Source organism: Notolabrus celidotus, chromosome 23 (assembly GCF_009762535.1).
Source record: "Notolabrus celidotus isolate fNotCel1 chromosome 23, fNotCel1.pri, whole genome shotgun sequence".
Classification (NCBI taxonomy): Eukaryota; Metazoa; Chordata; class Actinopteri; order Labriformes; family Labridae; genus Notolabrus; species Notolabrus celidotus.
Window position 1 is genome coordinate 24,642,119 of NC_048294.1, and position 17,332 is coordinate 24,659,450.

The 17,332-nt window shown below is 44.8% G+C and overlaps 2 protein-coding genes across 9 annotated transcripts in view; one reads left to right on the top strand and one right to left on the bottom strand.

The window, feature by feature from the left end:
* Positions 1-17,332, bottom strand: part of chrnb1l (cholinergic receptor, nicotinic, beta 1 (muscle) like) — a 118,138-nt gene that overhangs the window by 53,287 nt on the left and 47,519 nt on the right. For 3 of the 6 annotated variants that reach the window (XM_034676560.1, XM_034676555.1, XM_034676556.1), the window contains exon 11: positions 3,755-3,902. In XM_034676560.1, the coding sequence (XP_034532451.1) occupies positions 3,755-3,902 (148 nt within the window). Of the gene's footprint in view, positions 3,536-3,754; positions 3,903-17,332 lie in introns of those variants that run through there. The other 3 variants (XM_034676558.1, XM_034676559.1, XM_034676561.1) reach the window with 3 other exon arrangements.
* Positions 7,727-12,317, top strand: LOC117807313. Of its 3 annotated transcripts, none has more exons than XM_034676552.1 (2): positions 7,727-11,183; positions 11,268-12,309. In XM_034676552.1, exons 1-2 carry the CDS (start codon positions 7,862-7,864, stop codon positions 12,209-12,211), a joined length of 4,266 nt encoding a protein of 1,421 aa, XP_034532443.1. In that variant the 5' UTR covers positions 7,727-7,861; the 3' UTR covers positions 12,212-12,309. The 3 variants fall into 3 exon arrangements, with proteins under 3 accessions (XP_034532443.1, XP_034532445.1, XP_034532442.1); XM_034676554.1 differs by having other exon boundaries at positions 7,727-10,309; positions 10,394-12,309; XM_034676551.1 differs by having other exon boundaries at positions 7,727-12,317.

A 17,332-nucleotide genomic window follows, 5' to 3' on the forward strand; every position in this document is an offset into this window, starting at 1 on the left:
TAACATTGATGTTTGCATACACACGTGAAGTACAGTAGACGTGGCTGGGTTGCTAAATCTCATGCAGTTATCAAACTAAATGTAGTTCTGGTTCGTATAAATGATCCACGTCACCAGATCTGTACAACGTTTCTTGGCGGCAAGACATTTTCTGCAATTAAGGCAAAAACACTGACGCTGAAAGTCTCTGTTGCTCTCTCAGCTGACAAACTTCAAGATGTTCTTTCATTGGAGGATTCTTGCAAACTGAGGTTGAATGCAGACGAGACCTCACAGGGATTCTTGACAGCGTACAGTTTTATAAATTCAGATGGTCAAACAACATGCAATCCTCTGAGGGCAGTGTTGTAGTCCAGTCACCAAACCTCGAGTCCGAGTCGAGTCCCGAGTCCTCAGTGTTCGAGTCCGAGTCGAGTCCCGAGTCCTCAGTGTTCGAGTCCGAGTCGAGTCCCGAGTCCTCAGTGTTCGAGTCTGAGTCAAGTCCCGAGTCCTCAGTGTTCGAGTCTGAGTCGAGTCCCGAGTCCTCAGTGTTCGAGTCCGAGTCGAGTCCTCAGTGTTTGAATTTGAGTCCAAGTCGAGTCCAAGTCACCAGAGAAAATCTGATTTGATTCCTCATTATGTGAGTCTGAGTCGAGTCCTCATTATGTGAGTCCGAGTCAAGTCCTCATTGTGTGAGTCTGAGTCGAGTCCTATTTATGTGAGTCTGAGTCGGGGCATCATTATGTGAGTCTGAGTCCGAGTCAAGTCCTCATTATTTGAGTCTGAGCCGAGTCCTCTTTATGCGAGTCCGAGTCGAGTCATCATTATGTGAGCCTGAGTCAAGTCCTCATTGTTTGAGTCCAAGTCCAAGTTGAGTCCTCATTGGTAATATTATTTATTACAAGGAGGGCGGCTGTTGCAATCCAAACCATTGACTGTTCGAAACTGGACTGACTGTGTGGACCTTGACTGACTGTGTGGACCTGGACTGACTGTGTGGACCTGGACTGACTGTGTGGACCTGGACTGACTGTGGACCTGGACTGACTGTGTGGACCTGGACTGACTTAGTGAACCTGGACTGACTGTGTGGACCTTGACTGACTGTGGACCTGAATTGACTGTGTGGACCTGGATTGACTGTGTGACCCTGGACTGACTGTGTGGACCTAGACTGACTGTATGGACCTGGACTGACTGTGTGGACCTAGACTGACTGTATGGACCTGGGCTGACTGTGTGGACCTTGACTGACTGTGGACCTGGACTGACTGTGTGGACCTTGACGGACTGTGTGGACCTGGACGGACTGTGTGGACCTGGACTGACTGTGTGGGACCTTTTGGATATATAGGAAACACATTTCCTTACATCAACATTAGTGTTGGAGCTATTTCCATCATTGTATGTACATATTTACTTTAAGTCATGTGTTTGTTGTTGTTTATATTAAGATCAATGTACCAGATACGATGTGTCTGGAGATTAGTTTATGAATGAAGTCACAGCGCTGTGTGCTGTATTTAAATGCACACCATGCTTCTGTTGATGAGGGGACACGCTCAGAGATTCTGCTCACTGTTAATCTGAATTTAACCAACCAGTCACTAATATTACTGGTAGCATGCTAACACAGTAAAGTGATGAACGGTCTCAGTACCTTTAGCATCTCTCTCTCTCTTCTCTGGGTTCATCCTGTACAGATGTCTGTTAAAGTTTGATGGGTCTCTTAAATCTCCAACATGTCGATCTGCTCTCACCGCTTTTACTGTTAAATCTTTGAAAGAAGAACACACGGCTGGTAGCGTCTTTTAATCCTGGCAGACGTCACATCAACACGCACACAGGTGAACGCTCATACCAGCCCTCGCTCTGAACCGAATACATTTTATGAAACATACAAAATCTAACATGAACATTAAAACAGTCAGTATCACTATATATCCCTATAACGCCAAGCGTGTCATATTTGATACATCAGTGTTTGAGACCTCTACATCATCAGTGTGATATATTTTTATAATAAAAAACCTGATGTGTACGATCAGATACATGCAGTGCACGGATAATCCACCAGGTGAGAGTCATTCATGCAGCAGAAGGACGTCACTTGAGACATCCAACATGTCAGCTGTGGATCAGAGACCCACTCCAGGTTTTTCAGGGATATTTTTAACAAGTTTGAAAAAGTTTGGATGAAAAAAACTTTCAAATTGATCCTGAAACTTCAAGAGGAATAGTTACTGGATTGATGTAAAACTAATTAATATTTCATGACTTCATTTATAGTCTTGTTGAAAATGTGTGTATCATGTTTGATACAGCAGGTATATAAGGACATTTATTTGGAGATCTGTCAATCATCATTTTATTACATTTCATACACTATTCATTCTATAAAGCAACATACAGTCTTTTTATTATTTAAGAACATGTTAAAATGACATACTGAGGTATATTTAGAGTAGAAATTCAGATATTTATAATGTATATTGTATTTTTATATATGTAACCTGCTGTATCATGTTGACTGATGACTAGTTGAATGTTAAAATGGCTCATAGTAAATAATTTTCTTTTGCTCAATTGCTCAAACTAAAAACTGAATAATTCAGAGCAAAAATAAACAATAAATTATTTTTTTTATTGTGTAGTACATACAGAATGTATATGACGTTGTCGTGCAACATGGAAAAAAAAATTCTAGGTTTGAAATTACTTTGGGAAAAATTTGAAGGAAACTCAAAGTTTAATAGGCTAAAAATGTTTTTATATGTTTTAGTTTGTTTTCAAAAGAAGAAACTTTGAGCAAAAATTGTGCACCAAAATTCCTGATGTATCAAATATGATACAAATTGAAACTTATATATGAAAATTGCAATTTAATTTATTTTTATTTTTTTGTCAGAAGGTCCAATAAATACTCATTTTCAAAGAATTAGAATTTTCTGGAAATGATTTGATGGTTCAGGCTTTACAGGGATATAAGCCCGAGTCCTCCTCTCTATCATCCAAGTCCTTGTGGAATCAATGCTCGAGTCTGAGTCCAAGTCCGAGTCATTAGTGCTAAAGTCCAAGTCGAGTCACGAGTCCTGCGAGTACTCGAGTACTACAACACTGTCTGAGGGTGGGGAGAGAATATATAAACAACCTTCTGTCCAAGTGTAATATTTGAAAAACTGGTTCTTTAATGTTGAAGCTTTCGTCCGGTTAAAGCTGGAACACTGGCTGCTCAGGACTCCTGCTTCAGTGGCCTGAAAACATCAAAGTGGTACCTGCACATTGGATTGATGGTGAACTAGACTTTTTAAACTCTCTGGCAGTATGACACAGTGAGTTCAGTTTCCCTTTCAGTTGATTATGCACTAGAGGATGGGTAACGCTCAAGAAAACCAAACGTCCCACGGTTTCATGTGGGTTTGAAGGGGTCATTGGGTGTATGGTTGAAGCTGGCATCGGCGAAGATGGCCAAGGTGCCCACAGTGGTGAAGACAACAAAGATCCAGAGGAACATGCGGTCCACCACCATGGCAACGTACTGCCAGTCCTCCCTCAGCTGGGCATGGAGAGGACAGAGGAAACAGAGTGGGAGAAAAATAAAGGGGTGATGGGAAGTGATTGAGGGGAAGTAAGGAAGGAGCGATGAGAGGATGGGAGGAGACAGGGAAAAAAAGAGACGGAGCAGAGTTTAAAAACCACATGATGGTTCTCAGAGGAATGAAGATGAAACAGAGGATGAGGAAAGAGCAGCTTTAAATCAAGCGGGTAAACTTACAGCTTCGTAGTCCTTCTCAGCTTGCAGAGCTTCAGCGATGTATGTGATGGAATCAATTGCTGACTTGAGCTCCTCTGGTAGCGAGAGGTAGCTACTGGGGCCGTCAATGAACTTTCTCAGATCTGTGCACATGCCCTCTGGATGAAACCTATGGTAACACACACAAATACACACTTTACTGTCACTGGAATATATCAGTATATCACAGGAGAAGACATTAGATATAAATCACAGGATCACTGAGGAGGCTGGGAGGGGAAATGAATGCATGGACATACTGTACATTGTAAACTTCATGCAAAGGTGTGTTGCACGGCTTCTTCACACTTCACTTAGAGAGAAATAAAGGTCAGAGGAACTCCCCCGGCCTGTTCAGCCAGCGTGGAAGTCACCGCTCTGCATCTGCTGACAGGGCTGCTCTGTCTGAGTGTGTGTGTGTGAATATTTATGTTTACTTGTTGCCAAACTGAAATGCATGTTTGTGTTTACTTCCTGCTCTCAGTTAGCAGCTGTCAGCTGCCAAGGTGTGCAGTATTTATAGGAGGAAGCTTGGAGAGGGTTGCTGTGAATATCTCTCCTCAACCTGCTGTCACTCAAATCATTCTAAGTCCGGTCTAAGGAAGAGGAAATGTGTGTGTGTAATAAATTCATTTAAAAAAACACAACATCATAAATTAAGAGTAATTTCAGGCAATCTGTTAGGATGTTTAGGACAGTGTTTTTACCATGGGTGAAAAACATTAGCTAACACTGTTTGCTAAGATTAAGCACAATAGCTGTCACTTAGTACAAATGTCTCTACTCGATTCTTCCAAAAGTTCTGCAGAGTTGCTTTAACAGCTACTGAAGGATTACTCTGAACCTTTTCTGCTCTGATTTCCCTGTTGCAATTCCATGCATAATCACACCGAGTGTCCTTGAGCAATGACACATAGATTTCCATTAGCTGCCTCCAGTAGAGCATCAGACACAGAGCTCTAATACTTCTTTATTTTAGAGAAGTGATACAGCACGGCTGTCACTGCAGGACATCACATGTTCAGAAATGACATTGTGGCTGAAATCAAAGGATGACTGTTTTTACTTTAGATGTTCAGCCATGTCCTCCTTTTGTTGTTTCACTGCTCTCAACAAAGAAGAGACATGAGATTCAAACAGGCTGTGATCAAACCTCTTCATGCCTAAAACATCTCCTTCATTTTCAGGTCAATCCAAAACTCCATCCATCCATCCATCCATCTATCCATCCATCCATCTTCCTCCGCTTATCCGGGTCCGGGTTGCAGGGGCAACAGTCTCAGCAGGGAAGCCCAGACACTCCTCTCCCCGTCCACTTCCACCAGCTCTTCTGAGAGGATACCGGGGCGCTCCGAGTCCAGCTGAGAGACATAGTCTCACCAGCGTGTCTTGGGTCTTCCCCGTGGCCTCCTCCCAGACGGACATGCCCGAAACACCTCCCCAGGGAGACGTCGGGGAGGCATCCTGACCAGATGCCAAAACCACCTCATCTGGCTCCTCTGGATGCGGAGGAGCAGCAGCCCTACTGTGAGTCTCTCCTGGATGTCTGAGCTCCTGGCCCTATCTCTAAGGCTGAGCCCAGACACCCTGCAGAGAAAGCTCATTATAGCTGCTTGTATTCGCGATCTTGTTCTTTTGGTCACTACCCACAGCTCATGACCAGAGGTGAGGGTCGGAACGTAGATTGACCGGTAAATTGAGAGCTTTGCCTTCTGGCTCAGCTCTCTCTTCACCACAACAGACCGGTACAGCGTCCGCATCACTGCAGATGCCGCCCCGATCCGTCTGTCAATCTCGCGCTCCCTCTTCCCCTCACTCGTGAACAAGACCCCAAGATACTTAAACTCCCCCCCTTGGGGTAAAGACTTTCCTCAGACCCGGAGTGGGCAAGCCAACCTTTTCCGACTGAGCACCATGGCCTCAGACTTGGAGGTGCTGATCCTCATCTCCGCTGCTTCAGACTGGGCTGCAAACCGTCCCAGTGCGAGCTGGAGTTCACTGCTCAATGATGCCAATCCAAAAGTGTGAACATCCAAATCTGTAGGTATCCATCACTATGCAGTGATGATAATAATAATAATAATAATAATAATAATGATAATAATAATGATAATAATGAAAATAATGATATTAATGATATGAATGATAATAATAGTAATAATAATAATAATAATAATTATAATAATAAAAATTAGGGATGCTCCGATCAGATTTTATGCTGCCGATTCCGATACCGATCAGCCATCAGTGCCGATCACTGCCGATCACCGATACCGATCACATGGATTTTCTGTACATTTTTCAATTTAGTTATGGTGAGTGCTACATCATCTGGGAAAAAGGAACCATAAAATCACCTTAATTTAGAAAAAAAGGTCTTTTTACTAACTTCTTCAAGAGAAAAAATACAAAAAAAAAACTTGCAAGCACAATGCAGCAACTATTCAGTCAAAAGGACAACTGAGAGACACTTCAATGTACCTGCTATCAGTAACCCAATCTTTAACAGATTGGAAACATTAAGGCTCTCAACAGACTAAATAGTGCAGAAAGTCAAATAAATAAAATACAATATATCTCACAAGTTTGTCTTTCGGAATATGCCATGTTTGAAACTCGTGAAACTTACAGAGAATGGGATTCCTTCTTTAGGGAGACATTCGAGGTGAGAGTACACTGTCTGGTGGAGCTCTGGCAGCACTACGTCTCTATGAATTATTTACGTCCCGGTGGCACGTAGCGGGCTCCAAGTGAGAGCAGTCGGCGGAACCCGGTGTCTTCCACCACTGAGAAAGGCTCATCTAACCTGATTCAATACTTTTTGGGGTTATTTGCTTAGACTTCTGACTGTCACGCTCATACAGGCGAGTGTTGCCACCGTGGGCTGTGTTAGCTGCCGTCTGACTGATGCTGCTCCGGCTGTCTTCTTTTCATTCACTGCCGTGAGTCTCAAAAACTCACCATACTCCACCAAGTGTTTGTTCTTTAAATGTCTTATTAAATTGTTGTGTTGAAGCTTTTTTAACGTGCTTCCCCTGCGAGGTATTTTTTCGTCGCATGTGTTGCAGGATGCAAACTTTACATCACTTTCACAGACTGTATAAAAGTTCCACACGGCAGACATGTCTGTGAGCCACAGGTGATGGTTTTTTGTGATCGGCAAACGCCGATCACGTACTTTTTCACAGAAATCGGCCGATTATGATCGGTGGCCGATCGATCGGAGCATCCCTAATAATAATAATAATAATAATAATAATAATAATAATAATGATTATAATGATTATAATGATATTAATAATAATAATAATAATAATAATAATAATAATAATTATTATTATAATGATTATAATGATAACAGATGTAGGAGCTGATTTGAATCAAGCGGCATCCTCCGGTCTAAAAATATGAGTCAATGTGGAAGTATTAAAAGCTGCAGTTCATCGAGGATCCGCATGAGGCTGGCTCCGGAAGTACCAGAAGTCACATACACATGAATGGGGAAAAGACGATCTTTGCAGCATTAATAAACATGTTTACAGCCTGGTACAAATGATGAGTGTAGTCTGAATAGCTCATTTCTCGATGTCCTCTCACTGTGAGGGGGGTGAATTTTTTTCTAATTCGGCAATTTCGAAGATATTGAGATTACTAGTCTTCCAATGAGAGGCACAGCTGCCTGTGGGAACACTGCAGCTGTTGGCTAGGAGGCTCAAAGCCCGCCTCTTTACGTCACACTGGCTCGACAGAAGCAATATGGCTGCCGCAGCCGATTGGCCTCACAACAGCTCTTCAGAAACAGATGGGTGACGTCACGGATACTACGTCCATATTTTTTACAGTCTATGATTTGAATCAAAACAACTTTGAAAGAATAGAACACAGTTTATGATGCATTTTTACCCCATTGTGATGTCACAATGGGGTAAGAGCTGTGCAGATATTTCAGCTATATACCATCAGCTCTGATAGAGAACAGCTCAGGTTGCAGAGAAGATAGAGAGAGAGTGATTTGGCGTACACACCTGCTGGTTGTAAATCCAAACACTTTGAAATCTTTAAAAACTGTTAAAACCTAACTTGTCTGAGATGGAATCTACACTTCAAATCGGTGAAACCCTACACAGCAGCTCGTCTGCTTACTCCATCCTGGACTTTATCGGTGAAGGCTGCTTTGGCAAAGTGGCCAAGTGCCTGAATATCAGCACTAATGACACAGTGGCCATTAAAATTCTCAAGCAGGACTCTACTGCCATCCTGGACGCAGAGAGAGAGCTCGCCATGTTAGATCTCATCTCTGTGCGTGATCCAGACCTCATTAATGTGGTGAAGTTCTTGGAGAGGTTCGAACATTTGGGACAGACCTGTCTGGTATTTGAGATGCTGGAAACGGATCTTCAAAACCTGCTCAGCTTCGGACCTATGTCTGTGAAAGCCATCCGGCCAATGGCTCAGCAGCTGTTGGTCGCCCTGGACGCCCTGAAGGATTTAGGTATCCTGCACACGGACATTAAACCAGACAACGTCATGCTGGTCAGCGACTCCCCGCCCATCAGGGTGAAGCTTATTGACTTTGGTTTAGCCACTCCTGTCTCAGGACTCAAGCATGGGCAGATATGTCAGCCAATTGGGTACAGGGCTCCAGAAGTTTTCCTCGGCCTGCCCTTCAATGAGGCTATCGATGTGTGGGGACTGGGCTGTCTTCTGGCCTGCCTCTACCTTGGGGGCCATCCTTTTCCTGGCCACTGTAACTATCAGATGATGAAGACTATGATTGAGTTTTTGGGCCAGCCAGAGGACTACCTGCTCAACGCTGGAGGATACACCTGCAACTTTTTCACGAAGAAGTATGACAAGACTGACCCTCCAACATGGAGGCTGCTGACGCCCGAGGAGTACCAAATAAAGAATGGCGTCCCACCTCAGGAGTATGAGAGCATGCTGCCCAGCTCTCTGGAGGCTCTGGCTCATTTCCACCCAGTGGACGACCCTGCAGAGCTTGAGGACAGGTTAGCCTTTGCAGACCTTTTGAAAGGTCTGCTGCATCTTGACGGAGCTATGAGGATCTCTCCCCGTCAAGCTCTGCAGCATCCCTTCATCACCATGTCCCACCTAGCCAAGCACTCTGACAGCTCAGACTATCCAACCATGGCCAGAGAGATGATGGGAACACCCCCAAATTCTGACCAGGAGTCAACTGCTGGATCTGAGGATGAAGATAAAGAAATTAAATCTACACTTAAGGTCGGTGAAACCCTGTGCAGTGGCTCGTCAGATTACTCCATCCTGGACTTTATCGGTGAAGGCTGCTTTGGCAAAGTGGCCAAGTGCCTGAATATCAGCACTAATGACACAGTGGCTATTAAAATTCTCAAGCAGGACTCTACTGCCATCCTGGACGCAGAGAGAGAGCTCGCCATGTTAGATCTCATCTCGGTACACAATCCAGACCTCATTAACGTGGTGAAGTTCTTGGAGAGGTTTGAACATTTGGGACAGACCTGTCTGGTATTTGAGATGCTGGAAACGGATCTTCAAAACCTGCTCAGCTTCGGACCTATGTCTGTGAAAGCCATCCGGCCAATGGCTCAGCAGCTGTTGGTCGCCCTGGACGCCCTGAAGGGTTTAGGTATCCTGCACACGGACATTAAACCAGACAACGTCATGCTGGTCAGCACCTCCCCGCCCATCAGGGTGAAACTAATTGACTTTGGTTTAGCCACTCCTGTCTCAGGACTTAAGCATGGGCAGATATGTCAGCCAATTGGATACAGGGCTCCAGAAGTTTTCCTTGGCCTGCCCTTCAATGAGGCTATCGACGTGTGGGGACTGGGCTGTCTTCTGGCCTCCCTCTACCTTGGGGGCCATTCTTTCCCTGTCCACTGTAACTATCAGATGATGAAACATATAATTAAGTTTTTGGGCCAGCCAGAGGACTACCTGCTCAACGCTGGAGGATACACCAGCAATTTTTTCACGAAGGTGTATGACAAGACTGACCCTCCAACATGGAGGCTGCTGACGCCTGAGGAGTACCAAATAAAGAATGGCGTCCCAACTCATGAGTGTAGGAGCATGCTGCCCAAATCTCTGGACGCTCTGGCTCATATCTACCAAGTGGACGACCCTGCAGAGCTTGAGGACAGGTTAGCCTTTGCAGACCTTTTGAAAGGTCTGCTGCATCTTGACGGGGCTATGAGGATCTCTCCCCGTCAAGCTCTGCAGCATCCCTTCATCACCATGTCACACCTGGCCAAGCACTCTGACAGCTCAGACTATCCAACCATCGCCAGAGAGATGATGGGAACACCCCCAAATTCTGACCAGGAGTCAACTGCTGGATCTGAGGATGCCAGAGCCCCCTGCTTTGGGGATGAACATACAGAAACCTCAGGAACATCTGACCTTTCCGATGAAGAGGCTATACCTCCACACTACCAGGCAAGCAGAGATATTTACTCTCCCCCCATTGATAATGACAATGAAGACCTTTCTTATGAAAAGGCAACACACCCAAACTACCAGACCAGGATAGAGATCAACTCTCCCCCCATTGATAATGACAATGAAGACCTTTCTTATGAAAAGGCAACACACCCAAACTACCAGACCAGGATAGAGATCAACTCTCCCCCCATTGATAATGACAATGACGACCTGTCTGATGAAGAGGCAGTACCTCCACACCACCAGCCCAGGAGAAAGATTTACTCTCCTCCCATTGATAATGACAATGACGACCTGTCTGATGAAGAGGCAGTACCTCCACACCACCAGCCCAGGAGAAAGATTTACTCTCCCCCCATTGATAATGACAATGACGACCTGTCTGATAAAGAGGCAGTACCTCCACACCACCAGCCCAGGAGAAAGATTTACTCTCCCTCCATTGATAATGACAATCAAGACCTGTCTGATGAAGAGGCACTACCTCCATACTACCAGACCAGCAGTGAGCTCAACTCTCCCCCCATTGATAATGACAATGAAGACCTTTCTTATGAAAAGGCGACAACCCCAAACTACCAGACCAGGATAGAGATTTACTCTCCCCCCATTGATAAAGACAATGAAGACCTGTCTGATGAAGAGGCACTACCTCCAAACTACCAGACCAGGATAGAGATTTACTCTCCCCCCATTGATAATGACAATGAAGACCTGTCTGATGAAGAGGCACTACCTCCAAACTACCAGACCAGGATAGAGATTTACTCTCCCCCCATTGATAATGACAATGAAGACCTGTCTGATGAAGAGGCACTACCTCCAAACTACCAGACCAGGATAGAGATTTACTCTCCCCCCATTGATAATGACAATGAAGACCTGTCTGATGAAGAGGCACTACCTCCAAACTACCAGACCAGGATAGAGATTTACTCTCCCCCCATTGATAATGACAATGAAGATCTGTCTGATTTAGGGGTGATACCTCCAAACTACCAGACCAGGATAGAGATCAACTCTCCCCCCATTGAGAATGATGATGAAGACCTGTCTGATGAAGAGGCTATACCTCCACACTACCAGACCAGGAGAGAGATTTACTCTTCCCACATTGATAATGACAATGAAGACCTTTCTTCTGAAGAGGCACTACCTCCAAACTACCAGACCAGGATAGAGATCAACTCTCCCCCCATTGATAATGACAATGGAGAACTTTATGAAAAGGCAACACACCCAAACTATCAGACCAGAATAGAGATCAACTCTCCCCCCATTGATAATGACAATGAAGACCTGTCTGATTTAGAGGCGATACCTCCAGACTACCAGACCAGGATAGAGATTTACTCTCCCCCCATTGATAATGACAATGAAGACCTGTCTGATGAAAAGGCGACACCCCCAAAATACCACACCAGGATAGAGATCAACTCCCCCCCCATTGATAATGACAATGAAGACCTTTCTTATGAAAAGGTGACACCCCCAAACTTCCAGACCAGGATAGAGATCAACTCTCCCCCCATTGATAATGACAATGAAGACCTCACTTATGAAAAGGTGACACCCCCAAACTTCCAGACCAGGATAGAGATCAACTCTCCCCCCATTGATAATGACAATCAAGACCTGTCTGATGAAGAGGCGATACCTCCAAACTACCAGACCAGGATAGAGATCAACTCTCCCCCCATTGATAATGACAATGAAGACCTCACTTATGAAGAGGCACTACCTCCAAACTACCAGACCAGGAGAGAGATCAACTGTCCCCCCATTGATAATGACAGTAAAGAAGAAATACCATCCTCGATGTTCAATGTGCAAGAAGTGGACCCATTCCTAGATGGAGCTGAACAAACCGACCTCGCCCCTCCTCCCTTGACCTCCTCAAGGCGCACCAACAAAATGATGAAGAGGATTTGCAAGTTCTTCCGGAGAGTCAAGAGGGCCTTTTGTTGTCGCTGTCGAGTGAAGGATGATTGAGTGTGTGCTATTTGTGCTGATGTCATTCTGCTGTGTCAACACAATTCAATACTTCTACTGTTTCATGTCAAACTAAAAATATTGCATTTAAAAAAAAGTTTCAATAAATTTCAAAAATTTGAATAAACGTGTTCAGACTAATTTCTCACTATAAAGGTAACTGAAAAAAAGGGTATATAAATCATTGAAACAGGACTTGATTTTTGTACTCATTAGCACAGAATGTTCCATCCCTGGTTAATCCTTTAGTTCCTTGGACCATAAGGTGAGTCTTTAGCCTTTGGCTCCATCTTAAATAAAAAACAGACCACAGAACAGTGCCTGTGTTTTTAAAAATGCTGTTTTGTGATCACAAATTGCACTTTATTTGCAAATTAGTTGCACTGTTAAATTATTGATTATTTCTACATACTGTCTGTATAGTTGCTCTATAATATTGAATTGTAGTATTCATTTTGACGTGTGCTGACGACCTCTTGGCCAGGTCCCCCTCAGTCCTCAGCACATGGTTTGTGTTTTGCACTACGTCAACTCATGTGTCACTCAGCGGTAAGAAAACACCAAAACATTCTCATAGTGAAAGTTAAAAACACAAACAAACATGAAATGTACGCTCTGCAGGAGGCGGGCAGAACGGCAGGGAGGGATTTGATTGGTTTCATCATTTGGCTCCTGATGGCAGGGATTGGTTGGAGTTTTCCCAGGTTTACCCCGGCTGTAGATAGCAGCTTTTTTTACCTCTTTTTTTAAGAACACATTATGTATTGATTACCATCAGGACATAAAGATCATTTTAACCAGTATAACAAAAAGTGTTTCTAAATCTGACTACCAACCCAAGCTTTAATGCACTCTGTGTTAAACTGTCATTGTTGGAGTAACTGTGGAAAAAAATAACTGTCTCCTCAGTGGTATACTCAGAGGGGGGGGGGGGTCTAGGGTCCTCATGTCCCAAAGGAACCCCGCTACAGTGCCCTCCTGGATTCCACTTTAGTATATAAAACAGAACAAATGTCCTTCTCTGGTGCCCTCTCAGTGGAAAACCCCCGCTAAAGTGCCCTCTGGATGCCCTTGTAGTTTATCACGTTATGTTACTTATTTAATATAATCAATAATATTGAAATATATAAATAGTTTACTTTTTTCTGATTCCATAATTCAATCTCCAGCACAATTGGTCACAAAAGTATTCACCAGAATGCAGGGATTAAGTGTTAGATGCTCAGTATTTTCAAGGGGAGGCCACCCCTACACCCCTCTGGCTACCACTTATATTCACCCTAAACTGAGAGCACCAGGGGTTTGAAAGGAGGTACCCTTTCTTTCTGGTTTTCACCCCTGCCCCTCAAACAGCCTGAGTACGCCACTGATAGTGAGGAGGTTCAGCAGATCTTAAAACTGTAAGTTTATGTAAATCATGTTCTCTTGGCATGATATTCACATAAGGAGTAATAAGTACACACAAATTGCAGCTATTAGGGTTCATTTTTAATTAGCTGTTAAGATGAGCCTTTTGTGTAACAGCCTGTTACGATGAACAACTTTAGTCTGGATAGCTCATTTCTCTATCGGCACACACGGTACAGGTTTAGAAGATATTAAGGTTAAGAGATTTGCATAATTAGAGGCAGGGCTGACTTAAATGATAAGCGGGCTCACTGTAGCCGTTAGCGAGGAGGCTAAAGGCCCACCTCAACTTTTCTTTTCGACCAACGCGAACCTGGTTCTAGTTCTGGGCTGGTGCTCAAACTGGTTTGGAGCTGGTTCAACTTGCGAAATCGGCACCAAATCGACACCAGTTTGTTTTTTTACCCGCTCGAGCCCGTGGAAGACCCACGTCATCAGAATCAGAAATACTTTATTTATCCCAGGGGGAAATTCAGTCATGAAGGTTGCTCCTAAACACAATAAGTAAGAATGTCAAATAATATTAAAAGAAGAAAGTAATTAATATAGGCAACGTGAGATCTCTGGATAATAAGATGGACGGGCTAACGGGACTAGCCAGGAGTCAGACGGAGTTTCAGGAATGTAGCATGGTCTGAAACCTGGCTGCATGAGGATATTCCCGACCACAACATCTCCATTGACGGCTACCAGACTGTCCGGGCAGACCAGGATAGCAGCGAGAGCGCTGTGGGCCTCCGACCATATTATCTGCACAGGGAGATCTCACATGACATACTGGTAGCTGTTTACATCCCCCTCTGCCAACCAGACTACAGCATCCAACGTTCTCAACGCTGCCATAGACAGACTCCAGACAGAACACCAGAGTGCCCTCTACCTGATCTCCAGACAGACCACCAGAGTGCCCTCTTCCTGATCTCCAGACAGACCACCAGAGTGCCCTCTTCCTGATCTCCAGACAGACCACCAGAGTGCCCTCTATCTGATCTCCAGACAGACCACCAGAGTGCCCTCTTCCTGATCTCCAGACAGACCACCAGAGTGCCCTCTTCTTGATCTCCAGACAGACCACCAGAGTGCCCTCTTCCTGATCTCCAGACAGACCACCAGAGTGCCCTCTTCCTGATCTCCAGACAGACCACCAGAGTGCCCTCTATCTGATCTCCAGACAGACCACCAGAGTGCCCTCTTCCTGATCTCCAGACAGACCACCAGAGTGCCCTCTTTCTGATCTCCAGACAGACCACCAGAGTGCCCTCTTCCTGATCTCTAGACAGACCACAAGAGTGCCCTCTTCCTGATCTCCAGACAGACCACCAGAGTGCCCTCTTCCTGATCTCCAGACAGACCACCAGAGTGCCCTCTTCCTGATCTCCAGACAGACCACCAGAGTGCCCTCTTCCTGATCTCCAGACAGACCACCATAGTGCCCTCTTCTTGATCTCCAGACAGACCACCATAGTGCCCTCTTCCTGATCTCCAGACAGACCACCATAGTGCCCTCTTCCTGATCTCCAGACAGACCACCATAGTGCCCTCTTCCTGATCTCCAGACAGACCACCATAGTACCCTCTTCCTGATCTCCAGACAGACCACCATAGTGCCCTCTTCCTGATCTCCAGACAGACCACCAGAGTGCCCTCTTCCTGATCTCCGCGGACTTCAACCATGTATTTATTTTATACATAACTTCTTTACATACTTATCATTATTTTCATTGTATTTGTATTTATATCTTATTAATCACGTCTTCTATTAATATTATCTGATATCCTTACTTATTGTGTATAGGAGTAACTGACTGAATTTCCCCCTGCGATAAATAAAGTATTACTGATTCTAATAATTTCCATGTGTGCTTCATTTCATGTTACTCAGTAACCTTTGAGCTGCTCAGACTTTTTCACTAAAACTTCTACATTCTTGGTCAAAACTATGACCTTGTCCAAAGAATTTTCAAATGTGATGAATGGATTGTTACAGAGCAGCTGCACTCTGCACAAACATCTGCTTTCTTATGAAACACCTCAAATATTAAACACCTCTTTCACTTCATTTTTAAACCCTTGAGAAACAAAGGCCCCAGATAAGAAAGGGTGCAGGTTACGTCTCTCTCCACCAGAGGGCAGTGTGGCTCTGTGTCTTTTCCTGGAAACATTAAAATGAAGAGGAGGCTGACGGGCCGGGCAGAGTACACAGCTGCTTGGTATTCTGTGGAGCAGTTTGAGAGTTTACAATGCAGCGCTGCCGTCGCTGCTGCTCCTGCGTGTGTGGCAGGTGAAGAGGCTGTGACCTCAGAGAGGTGGAGCCTCATCAGATGGAGAGATAGAGAGACAAGAGAAGGAGGGAGAGATAGGCGGAGAGAGAATTTGGCCTCCTAACCCCTCCTCCTTTTATCCCCTCCTACGTGGCTCAAAGTAGCACTTCATCAGCGAGAAGTAAATGACTGTTCAGGAGACTAATTCAACTAAAACTGGCTGCGTCTGGTGCCAAGACATGCACTAAACCCAATTAAGAGGTGTGTGTGTGTGTGTGTGTGTGTGTGTGTGTGTGTGTGTGTGTGTGTGTGTGTGTGTGTGTGTGTGTGTGTGTGTGTGTGTGTGTGTGTGTGTGTGTGTATGTGTGTGTGTGTGTGTGTGCGTGTGCGTGTGTGCGTGTGTAAGCTCAGGAGAGATAATGCCGTCTCATCAAATTGCTCCCTCCCCTCCTTCTCGTCACCCGTCCTAACACCTAGGCAAGCAGCGTGCCGCTCTAATGTGTCAGAGTCCATTTGTGCAGCCCATTATTATTTTAGCAATGATTCTTTGCCGCCTCCAGTCTTTCCCACTAGACAGATTTCAGTTCTCACAGGAGGTGAAGACAGATAGAGAGGCAGGGACGGCCACAGACTGTGAGGAAGAGTTTTAGTGTCTATTAATAGAGCAGCAGAGGGGCCGGCTGGTTAAAGATGTCACATAGTCGCTGATTCTGAGGATGTACAGTTCCCCGTCCACAGCTGAGCAAGGTCACCTCTTTCCTGTGTACGAAGTATAAAGACTACAGCGATACAGACAGAGGAGTTTGTTGGCAATTTAAGCACCAACTTTGGCCCAAGTCCAGTCCTCTCACTGAACAGCTCCAGGGGCCGAACAGGATGACTGTTAGAGAGGGGAATCATCAGTCTGGGTTTCACTTGGGGTGTTTGGGTTTTAGAGGTAAATGCTTTTTCAGAGGTCATTCAAACAGCTTTGTTTTTATTGTTCTAGGGCGACTCCCTCACGATTTTGAATTTTGCAAGTTCATATGGGAATGCATCAATTTCCTGACAAACCCCCCTCAATGTCTCAACTGAAGGTCAAAATGTAAAGAGTTAATTCAACAGTTTCTTGTGGGTTAAGGCCAAACCTTTTTTCTTTACACAGTCCTGATAAGGATGTCCTGAAGTAACTTGTTTTCTAGTTATGGAAATGTAAAGGCTAAACTAGTTTAAAGATGAGAAAACCCTCACACGGTACCTCCACCAGATCCGTGTCCCGCTCTGAGCTCTCTCGTCCATCAACACCCACCGATTGCGTTTTCAGAACACAACACGGAGCAGGGCCGCCAGACAGCTGGAGTCATGTGACCAAGGTTTTCCTGCTGTAATCACTGAATCAAGGATTCTCCTCCTCCTCTCCTCATCCATGTTGTCTTTCTGGTCCTCTGAAAACCTCTGACCTGTTGACTCCAGG

What these genes read in the sequence shown, in the direction of transcription:
- LOC117807313 (XM_034676551.1), top strand. Translation starts at nt 7,862, where the DNA reads ATGGAATCTACACTTCAAATCGGTGAAACCCTACACAGCAGCTCGTCT.